General features: G+C 35.4%; 1 protein-coding gene across 6 annotated transcripts in view; it reads left to right on the top strand.

Moving 5' to 3' along the window:
• The window catches only part of NIPBL (NIPBL cohesin loading factor), a 162,898-nt gene that overhangs the window by 105,341 nt on the left and 45,794 nt on the right, over positions 1-11,763 (top strand). For all 6 annotated transcript variants that reach the window (XM_069880066.1, XM_069880069.1, XM_069880070.1 and 3 more), the window contains one exon: positions 10,688-10,870. In XM_069880066.1, the coding sequence (XP_069736167.1) occupies positions 10,688-10,870 (183 nt within the window). The remainder of the gene's footprint in view (positions 1-10,687; positions 10,871-11,763) is intronic.

Raw genomic sequence — 11,763 nt, 5'->3', positions numbered from 1 at the left:
ATCTTTAATTTTAAAGTCAGATCTATAACTTTTTTGTGACGTTTTTGGATAATTTTTGTTTTCTGAAGTTACGTATTTCTTACTCTCAACTTGGACATGTTTCCCAAGAAAAGAAAACATTTGAATCTGTTATCAATCTTTTTGCTACTGAATCGAGAATAAGGTTCCTAAAATGGTACTAGGAATAGGTTTATTGAAAATAATAAGGTTGTACCTCTGTTTCTCTTACAAATCAAGCTTTGAGTATTCAGCCAGTTAGATTTTGGAAGAAGTGTCTTTGAACTTCAGATTTTTCGTATGTATTTTTGCTGTATTTTCTTTTTCCCAACTTTCTTCTAACTTACTCCCTAGGTTATATTGTGTTAAATAGTGACATGAAATCCAGTGTTTGAAAAGATTGATCATTTATAAAGGTGTCTCTTCATATGCTAAAGTCTATGTGTCGACAACTGACTGCTACTGAAAATAATCGTGTCATTGCCACTATGTCATCACTCCAACTGAGAGGAAAAAAAGGGTTCACTGTTTCACTCTGTGCCATTTTTAGTTACAAACAGCTGAATACACTAGGAAATGTAGTTTTCATAAACATTCTCTTTTAGTTCATCCTATATTTCTTAACAGATTGTAGCAAATCTTATCTAGAGTTGCCTTTTAGCATCATTATTCTACTTCTCACATCCCTCTTATTCCATGTAGCTTCGAATGTTTTGCTTTATCTTTTCTTATTTTGCTTCCTTATATTTCTTACCCTTTGTTTTTGCTTTCTCATCCATCCCTCCCCAAGAAAATATCTTCTGGCTTTGTCACGTCATATCTATGATTTATCTGAAATCAGTTAAAAATAGGATTAGTTTAACTAGTTGAAAACACCATTTTGGTACTCATTCTGTCTTAAGGGACTAATGGCCATTCATTATAAAACTCAGTGAAGTCTGATTTGTTTTAAACTGAAATTAATGCTCTGCAAACTTAGTCTTTGCAACATTTTACAGTGTTTCAGTAAAATTTTATGTTTGAGAATCATCCCTTTATTGTGCATGTGGATAAATCTTACATTGTACCGCAGAAGACAAAGTAACATTTTAATCCAATTTTATAGAAAGGTTTGAAATTAAGTTGGTGTGTGAACAGGAGGGATAGCCGTAGTACATGGCTGTTAATATTGAATCATCCCAACGGTCGCTTTTGGCACTATTATTCTATTTCTTTTGATCTTTGAGCATTTTTTCTGAAAGATTCACTCTAGCTCAGAGGAATATTGCTTGACATTTTTTTCATGGTATTTTTCTTGAGGGGTCTTATGGTGAAATTTGGTGGCCTGTTAGGTCTGGGTCAGAATGAATTGTAGCACTTTTCTCTTTTCTTTTTGACATCTGTGAATGCCTTTTATCCTGGTTTTAATGCAAATGTATGTTGTTGGGAGATCCGTCAAAGTGTTTTCCCTTTGAGTTTGTGCCTACAATGTGGAGGTCATGTTTGCTATCCTTTCTTTTCAGAGTCTCGGCGAATACCTTCTCTGCTGCTTCTTAGAGCTATACTGATCAGCTCTGTTGGGATGGGAGCTGTTATTTGTTTCACGGTTCCTGCATTCTGAACAAGACAAATTTTCCTTTGTTAAAATATGCCACTGATATTATTAATGAGAGATACTGTAATTGTCTGTATAAGGAGATGTCTGAGTTGGTTTAGAATATGCTTGAAGGATTGCCCTTACAAAATAAGCAAATGAGTGTGTGTTTTTTAAGGCTTGTACGGAAGCACCTTATGGTTCTTAGTATCACCTAAAAATAGTTCCTTGTTTAAAGAAAAAGGAAAAACCCGAACTGATTTGAGTGCTACTTCTTCATTGTGTGGTTTGTTATAGGATTTCATTATCTGTACAACACAGAACTTTAAAGACTGGGTTTTGTTGCTCACTAGAAGTCTATCTAACTATACTACATTCTCTGCTGCTATGATTTTAAATTTGATTGAAGATCTTCCATGCTTTCAAAGGTGCTTTTCATGCATATTCTTACAGGATCAACTAAAAAAATTGCTGCTTAGTCATCTTCAAGTTGCAGTGTTAAAACAATGCTTCTAGATTTTTCTATGCTTGTGTGATGTCTTGGGTTTGGGGTTTTTTTTGGTTTGTTTTCTTTAATTCCAGGTGACTTTTTCAGAGCCTATAGTAACTATTGGCATGTATGTGATATGATGGTCCATCTTTGAGTTCTGCCACTGTTCCAAATAGTCTCACTTGTGAAGCAGTGCTATGAGTTAGGTGCTTATCTTCTAGGTAGTAGTGACAAGGCAGGGAGTATTCCAGGATGAAAAGCTGTATCCCTGTTGTGCTGACTCAGTGAGCCAACTTATGATACCTCTCAAAGATGTCTAGTCAGCAAAGCAGGCCTACTCACAAATACTTTCTGGCACAGCTGAAATCTGTGGACAAAAAAGGAGGATCAGTTTCAAACACTTGTTTCAAGCCTTCCTGTATAAATCTTCTGTAAGGATGTAATTGGCAAACCTTTGAGAAAAATAGGTTGTGGATATTAACATGTCCAGCAAATTTTGGAGTTCACTCAAATTTGTTTCCAAGTAGCAATCTCTTGATGTTGAAAAAGATACACTGTTTTACCCCCTGAAATCAGTGAGACAAGCAGCTAAGCTAGGAGATAACTGGAGTAAAAACATATTTTCTTTGGAAAAGAAAAGGCTGCAACTCAACTTGCTTGCTGCAGATTATGATCTTGTTGAAGATCACCACTGTGAAAGTCTATAGTTCCTCAGATCCGAAAATGTGAAATCAGTGTCTTAGAGTTCCTGGTAGCAACTGCATTTGCATGTGGGAAGGCCAGAGTAATAACCCACTGTGTGTCTTGCACCACCAGGTGGATCAAGCGTGCCCTAAGTTTCTCTGAGGCTCTACAGAAAATTATGCTGCATTTAAGGGGGAAAAAAAAAAAAAACAAAAACCTTTTTATATTTTTTTCATTGTTTACAGGAAGAAGTTTATAGTAATTTTTCTCAGCTGAAGTCTTTAAAAGTTCTCTTAAAGTCTAAAGCAGTTTTAGGAAAAAAGCATCATTTTCATAAGAACGCCAGTCTTCCTGGTTTTCTGCTTTTCTGACATATTAGTGACTAAATCTTTTCAACTGGACTAGTAGAAGGGCTGACTCTCCCTCATGGCATTTAGAAGTGTTTAAAGGTATGTTGGATTTGCTGAGGATCCGATATACTCTTCAGCTTTCTGGATTGAACAGATTCGCAGTTTGAAAAATATTTCAGACATTGTATAATCAAAAGGCAAAACCAAACTATATGTAATCTATGAAATCCAATAGTCTGGGAACATCTAATTTCTCTAGCATGCTATGTGCTGGAATCCTACTTGCATGGAATTTTTAAGTATGGTATGTCCTTGCTATCCCAGAAAGCATGTTGGGACTTCTGTTGACAATGGACATACTCCCCGGGGCTTTTAATTTTGTTGCTATTTTATCAGAAGTAAATGTTGGATAATCTGATAGTGGTAGTCAGCAGGAATTCAGCCACTGCATGCTGGAGTCTTTCCTTGTGTTGAACTGTTACTAGTAAATAGGAGATATTTTCAGCACAAGTCTTTGCCTGGAGGCTGCTTTTGTTATTTCCTGCTTTAGTCTTTGCCACTAAAGTAAATATTCAGATTCTCAGATGTTCTTAAGTTTTCTCTGGGTAGTAAGAGTGAACTTTGCATCTTGTGCATCTAATTCTTAGCGGCAGCGATAAACATGACCAAACCCACTGGCTTTATGGTACGACAATTCATCCAAAATACAGTGCTTTATCTGCAGATTTAGGAGTGCACTGTTTAATTAGTTCATTTTTGAAAAACTACTTTGACACATGTATGCGATAGAAATCTATTACCTAATTTGTCAGCGCAATTTGTTAAAGGTCTGAAACTGCCTTTAGTTCATGGACATGGAAGCTTGATCAGGTTCCTCTTACTTCTGGGAATAGCTAGGGCTATTTTGCATAAATAATTTTTACAACAATGCATTGCAATATGTAAAAATGGGGGCCAGCAATTTGTCTGATGTCAATTACCATATGCAATGCAGACCTGTTCACATGTGTAAGTATCTAAATAAGAATGTTATTTCTTGACTTATGTACAAGAATATGTGCTGAAAACTTTTGATTTGAATTTTCCTCTAAATAAAGAGTAAATCTGGAATAATATTGATAGGGCAAAGCCTCACATTTGCTTCTGATAAATCAGCTTTTCTGTTGTCCAACATTTTCAGATGATTTAGGTGACTCTTTTTGTGTTAGAAAATGTAAACTGTTTACTTGAACTTTGAAATTTAGTTTTGTTCCATGGGAACATTACCAATAAATGGAAAAGGAAAGGGTATGACCTATTTTCTTCTTCAAATAACCAAACTGTTGTTTGCATTGAATAGAGTCTCCTTAAATAGACATACTGTTTAATTTCATTATCTTCTGAGGAGCTTTCATGTAATATTCATATTAAAAGCTAAAACATAAGCAAACTTGTGTTGTTGCTTATGTAATTAAGTTACTTTGAAGAAGCAAAACAAGAGTAGCTTCATGTGATATTTTCAATGGTAAGGCTGAGAATGTTTCTGTGGTAGAGTGAGGAAAAAGCAGATCTTCTTTATGAGCCCATACTCACAGATCAGGTTTTGCGTATTCTCTGCAAAGATCTTGGTTGTATTACATTGCTTACATAGGAGTTTTTGTTTTCTAAGAAGAAAAATTATGCAGTGTAATTTGATTTTATTTAATTAAATTTTTCCTTCTTAAGTCAGGCCCCGTGGCTCAGTTTTTAAAGTAAACAGAATACGTGGCTTAGAAGATGCATCAATCAAAAATTTTGGATTCCAAACTTTCATAGTAGCAGGAAATTACATGCTGTGTTTTCCAACAGTATAAAACACCTTAATTTTTAATACAATAAATTGATTTGCCTTAAATTTCAGTGCATGTGTTTAAAAGTAAAAGTGAAATCCAAAAGCCCTCACTCTGATTCATAAAAACGTGGGGTCTGTTGCAGCACTGTGTTTGTTTCAGTTACCAGTCTCGCTCCGTTTTACTGAGCACTGCTTTGGTTTTTGTGAAGTATCCTAAAAAACCAGACTGCTCTAGCCTCCTTTTATTGATATATATATATATATTTTTTTTTATAAAGACAAAGAAACACTGAATAGCAGTGAAGATTAAATTAACTTTTGGCTGTTGTTCCACTAGTAGTCAGATAGCTTGAGGAAACCACTGATTCCAATGTAAATGTGAGTTCTCCTGACGTCTTTGGAGAGTGTGTGTTGGGTATGTTCGCTGCTTTATGGATCTTTCAACATGCTCTTTGGGAATCTTTTCCATACATCAGAAAATGTTTTTTGATTCTAAGACTGTTTTGCACTATTATAAATTCCTTTTTGAACCTGTACTGCTTAGGTTTGGACAATGATGACCTCTACTGAAACATGGACTTAATCTGTTGATGGGCCCAGATTCTTCTATGACTCCACCAGCCTGTCTGGGTTCCATTTTCAAGGCCAGAGCTAAGGACTGGAGTATAATGAGGGCATCTGAACCTTTCCTTTTGTAGGCTGGGAGCTTTCTTTTTGTGTCAGTATTGGGGCACATGAGGAAAAATTATTTTGAAAGATGTGTTAAAGCAGGTGCTATAGAATGATATAGAACTTACTTCTTTCTAATGCTACTTCTCTCCCTCCTGCCAAATATCTTGCAGCAGAACATCCTGTGGGTGCAGTCCCTTGGGTGATGATAAGGGCATCTCAATCTCCCACCCTTTTTCTGGGATGCGTGTGTGTGTGTGAGCTGAGCTCAGGAGTTATGTCTTCATGGATGCAGGGTCTCAAGAGAGAGTTATATCCTGTTTATAGGATGTAGCTATGTATCGTTCCATAAATTTTGAGGCAGAGAATGGGAGAGGAAGGAGGAAAGCCACTGGAATAAATGCATTACTTCTCAGATTGTTTTCAGCAGTGTTTATTTGATGGTATGTTTTTCAATTGATGATACAGAATTGAGTTAGAAGTGGAACTTCTGTCTTATGACCAGATGTACCTCATCATACCTAAACTTCCACACCAAGCAAGCGATACTGTTCCCTTTTAGACCGTTGTGTGGTTTTTTAATGTCTTGGTAGTTGGAAAAGTTGCATTTTAAAATAAATGATATTTAGATTACACATAAGAATTGCATTAACTGCAGTTTTGCTTATTAAAACTATTTGGGTGCATAAATTGGAAAGACAGTGTTCATGGGAGACTTAATTAATGCTAACCTCAGTTTTGAAATTAATTTCAGGGGTAGTTTTTCGTTGAGCACTTGTTCATTTGCCTCAGGAGATGTATGTGCAAACAGGCAATTTTGATGTCACAGGTATTTTAAAAGCAAACTGGTATGCATTGTTTCAACACTGCCTCTTGTAGTTATAAAACTACCTATTCAGAGTTTAGTTTTCTAAATATATTCAAATACTGGTGGCTTGTTAGCTCATAAGAAGCTATAATATAAATATAAACTATAATATAAATATAAACTATAATATAAATATAAACTATAATATAAATATAATATAAATATAATATAAATATATAAAATATAAACCGTACCTCTGGTTTCCATAGTTTACAAAGGAAAGATAAATCATTAATGAGGAGATAATAAGAGTTCATAAGTGTTCATTTTATTTAATGTCAAGAATGACTTCTCTGATCCAGGAAGACTAACCTAAGCATCAGCAAACACTATTGCCTTTTCCGTAGCTTGTCCAAAGTTGTTATATCAAGCCAGGTGAAACTAATAGGGATACTGATTGTTGTGGCAAAAAATAATTGTGCTGTCCACATGAATTGATCCAGTAAAAGTCCATAATGATGTTACTTTTTTTTTTTTTTTGAGGTTCAGCCTCTCTTGAAGGTATTCATCTTCCTGGATCAGGGAGATGTACTTGACTTACCCTTCAAAAGCTTCCCAGATTACAATATTCTGTGGAAGAAGCTTTTCAGACTGATTTTTTTAGCTAAGCTTCTCTGGCTAATCTTTATGTTTTGTCAGGAACTGAGAAAACAAGTATCTTGATGGTCAGTGTATACTCAGTGACAGCTGAAGATCCTTGAATAGCTTCTCTAAGAAACTTTGATAATGTCTGTCAAACAAAAACAAATTTTTTGTTCTCCAGCAAGCAACTAGTGTGTAAGTCATGGACATCATTGCATACCTTTCGAGAAGCACTGAAGAAGTAGGTGTTCAAGTATGCAGTTCTTTGATGTGAATTAGAGTTACTCTATGACTTTCCCTTCAGTTTCATTTATGGAGTGGAGTTTGTTAGCATGATGCTCTTTCTTACTGTGGGACAAAGATTTTGTTATGGTACTTTTCTGGCTTTTTGGTTTGTTTTAATAGTTAGAGCAGCTTTGAGAGTATGTGGAACACATACTGAGGAACATATGTCTGAGGAACACTTGTTTCCTTTGGCCCATTTCAGGCATATTGTGTACACTGACCACACACATTGCAAAATCTTGAGTTATTCCATTGTTGAGAACAGTTCTTCAGGAAGTTGATTTACTGGAACATTGTTATTAACTTGCGGAATAATTTTTTAGTAAAGTTACTTTCCCCTTATGTATTTAAAAAGCTGTGCAAATATAACTATTGAAAGTGGAAACACAGAAGTAGGTATCAGGTCTTAGCAAACTTATCAAAGAAGTTGAGAAGTGACCATACATGGTTTTGTAGGTCCTTCTGAAGGGGTTTGTGTTGTATGTTCTTTTTTTAATTGTTTTTGAAAAGTATTCCATAAGCTGAAAAGGCATTAGCGTGGATTTTATAACCTAATGTTTTTTGCCACGTGACTGGATTCAGTGGTTTCTCTTCAGCTTTTCTTTACTACCCTAAAAAAATCAGCAGTACCTTTGTTGTACAATACAGAGGTATGAAAGAAAGAGTTTAGTAGGATGTTTCTAGTGAAGATTGGGGTGACCTGACTCAATGTAACATAAGTAATAGAATAAAATAAATATTAACAAGCTCTTGACTGGAGTACCACAGTATGTAATATCCCTTGATTTCTTAAAAAAGGATGGAGAGTCCTTTTCCACGTGTATCAGAATTGTAGGTAAGTGTGCAGTCATGCTTACTCGTTTGCATTGCAAGAGTAAAAATTTTTAGATTCAGTTATTTGCAGTCTTGAGCAGCTAAGGCAACTGGGCATGAGGCAGACTTGTGTCAGGGAACATTGTGACAGAGACAAAAACTTTAAAGATAGCTTACAGATAACTTTACAATAGTTCTAATTGTTCTTCACTTATTCCCTAACAAAAGAAAAACTGTTAAGCTTATACTGCCATCTGCAATATCTATAATACAGATAGGGCACAATTCAATCATTAGTTGATGTTAGCACTGGAGAACATAGAAAACTTGAAACTTTTGAGAAGAAAGTTTTATTTTGAATTATTTAAAGAAGTTGCATTTTTATTTTTCCACTGATGTCTAATTAGTACTGTGGTAATTGATTTATTTTTAAATCTTTAGAAATGTTCTACCCTGGGAACAAAATAAATAAGGAAAGCAACGATAGATACTCTTAGGAGGTAGGAGAGTAGTAGCCTGTGATTTTTGTTTGTTATTTGGGGATTTAATGCAGCTTTGTTGCTTTCATTATAGCTGGCTTTCGCAATGTCTTTGCTTGGTCAGGTTCATTATAGGCTTTATGCTACACATGTAGTCCTGCTGATTTCAGTGAAATTGCCAATAGTGTATAGAATTGGCAGTATATGTTAAGAGAACCAGGGACTGAGGTCTTATAGCAATTTCATCTGTGGAAATTGTCTGAAAACTTGTGTATGTGAGTTTTCCTGTATTTTGGGGCTGGCTGTAAGCTAAGTCTCTCCAGGCAGTGAGTGGGCATGCAATAAGACATGAAGTGGAGACACCACTGCTCAGGTGCACGGCTGTGCAGCAGCCAGATTAGACCTGGCTGTCGTCCACGCAGTTGTTGGTGCACACAGAGGAATTAATCTGTCCATGCTGTCGTACTGCTGCCTATCTTCAGTTAAGTGCCTTGCACGCAGAAAATAATCCTGTCACAGCAACCTGGTCAGTGACACTGTGAAATCTTTTCTAGCAATTTTGAAAGCAATATTGAGAATATAGCTACCTTTGACAGGTGGTGATTATATGAGGATAAGAACTTAATGCAAATAACTGAGTGCGACCACAGCGTAGGGGAAGCAGGGCCAACTTTTGCTGTCAGTTTTACTTTATAACTATTTCCCTGCTTCAGTTCAAAATCCCCTTAAGTTAAATCTTTTTTTAAAATGCACTTAAATGAGATGACTTACTGAACATACTTGAGAATTATGGAAAATTATTTTCTGATAATTAGTTTTATTGCTTATAGGCTGTTTTTGTGGATGTAGTTACACATAAAACCAGTAATATATGAGACATTGTAAGAATTTTGTTGCTGAAAACTACTTTCTTATGTTAAGTCTCCTCTAATTCCAGTTAGAGGTGTTTATAGAGGGAAAGAAAAAAAAGAAAAATACTCATTTTGGATTAGAAGATAGGATATTAGTGGAAAAATGGAAATAAATTTTAGAAACTTGTGTTAATGTTACAATGAATGCAATTAAAAATTAATTATAATCCAGAAGATGTTTTTTTGAAGGAGAGAGTGTGTGTGTGTATAGCAATTGGCAAGTGATTTCATCTCTAAATATACTGTATGCCTTGGGAAGGAGAGAGATGCTTGTAATGAAGATGTTTATTCTATTGTTGGAAAAAGATTAACAGTTTATTCCAGTAGTCTTCAAATCCATGCAATAGATTCTTTGATAAATAAAGACAAGGCATCAAATAAACAAAGCCCCGGTGTGTTTGAATTAATTGGTTTCCCTTGTGTCAGTTGTAAAAACTTTGACTGCAGATCTCCTTCATTCTGACTGCATGTGGCTCTACTCATAGTTTCGAAATGTGTTGAGAATGGCACGATGTTGTCTACTTATTTACCTCTGTGGAAGACAAACCTGATGTGGTCCAGCTAACTGTTCGTGTATATTAAATAAAAATTTTTCATCTTTGCTTTGTACCAAAATGCAGAAAAAAATGGGCTTGCATTATAAAACCACTCATAGGAGGTAAGAAAAAAATCTGAGCAGAGCTTGGGTCATTGAGGATTTGTCTTGTATAAGACCCCAGAGGTTCTGCCACACATTGTCCCAACTTACTGGAAAAGAGAAGCCTTGTGTACACTAAGTAATATGAATGACAATAAATGTAACTGCTAATGAGACACAAAGAATCCTTGATTTACCTACACTGTTAGAAAAACTTGTTAAAGTCAGAGGATGAACTGAAATAAGACTAAATTTTGTGGAGGGCAGGGATATCTTTTTATGAAGAAATTTCTCAGTTTGGATTTGTTTATATTTAAATGCCTGACAAAGTATTTTATTGAAGGAGGTATGTATGCAGTTTATTGTGCTGATTTCTAATTGTAGTGTGAACGTAAATACAACTTTATAAAGGGCTGTTAAATACGTCCAGGTGTATCTAACTGCAGTATACTGCAGGTGGTTCCTGTGAAAGCACTGTAGTATTTGGCCTTTATTTTATCTTCAGGTTCACATTTGCTCTTCTTACTCTCCATTAATAGGTAGCATAGATCAGTCAGTGTTAAAGGAGTTGCCTCCTGAGCTCCTGGCAGAAATTGAATCCACCATGCCACTTTGTGAACGCGTGAAAATGAACAAGCGCAAACGTAGCACAGTTAATGAGAAACCAAAATACGCTGAAATCAGTTCTGATGAAGACAATGAAAGTGAAGAAGCTTTTGAATGTAAGTAGTACATCTTTTTGTTCCTACTGCTAAAGAAAGCTAATATTCCACATTTACAGAAAGATTTTTTTTTTTTAAGTTGGCTGCCCTAAAATGTAAGAAAATGAGTTTGCTGTCCTAGCAACTACTTGGTCAAGAACAGCTTTTTGCTTTTAAAAGAAGAATTACTTGATTTCAATTTGTCAGTCCAGAGGAAAAGCACCTAGTTGTTAAATTTCTTTTTCCTAATTACCTTAGGGGAGTTAGTAGGAAGCCACTGCCTAGATTTTTTTTTTCCAGTTGTACTGTGAAGCATTTTTCGCCTAAGGAAAACACAGAAAACTTGCGTACAAAGGTATGCAAAGAAATTTCAATAAACAAATTGTTCTTAGTTTTATTGATAAGAGAAAGGAAGAATACCCTCTTGAATCTTACTGTCCAGAAGTTTCTTAAAATATTTCTTCTTCTATTATACCTCTGACATATTGCTTAAAAAACTGGAGTTGCTTTTGATCGTTCTTGAAATACCATTTCTTGATGATACTGCTCTTGGATTAACTGTTCTCAAAGGAAGAGAGGAGGCTTGTAGTTAGAAGTCTGCTGTACAGTGGGATTGTTATGTGCCTCTAAGTTAGGGAAGATTTTCCTACTTTCTAATAAGAATTTGACTAGTTCATCTCTATGGTAGTTCAGTTAGCCAGCACTGAAGAGAAACATTGAAATGGAGTCAATCAGTTCTTGATGCCCCAATACAGGGCTACAGAAGTGCCTATTGCTGCTAACCTAAGAGGGGGTCTTGCTTATGTTTTTTGCCCCAAGTTTAGACTCTTCCCACCTTTGCTTGTATAAACATCTTAATGAACTTCTGTAAAACACAATGTTTTGCTTTTTAGTCTTTCTTAGGATCCAAAAGA

This window comes from Phaenicophaeus curvirostris, chromosome Z, assembly GCF_032191515.1.
Source record: "Phaenicophaeus curvirostris isolate KB17595 chromosome Z, BPBGC_Pcur_1.0, whole genome shotgun sequence".
NCBI classification, from domain to species: domain Eukaryota; kingdom Metazoa; phylum Chordata; class Aves; order Cuculiformes; family Cuculidae; genus Phaenicophaeus; species Phaenicophaeus curvirostris.
The sequence above is the reverse complement of the archived record's forward strand: the minus strand, read 5'-3'. Positions and strand labels throughout refer to the sequence as shown.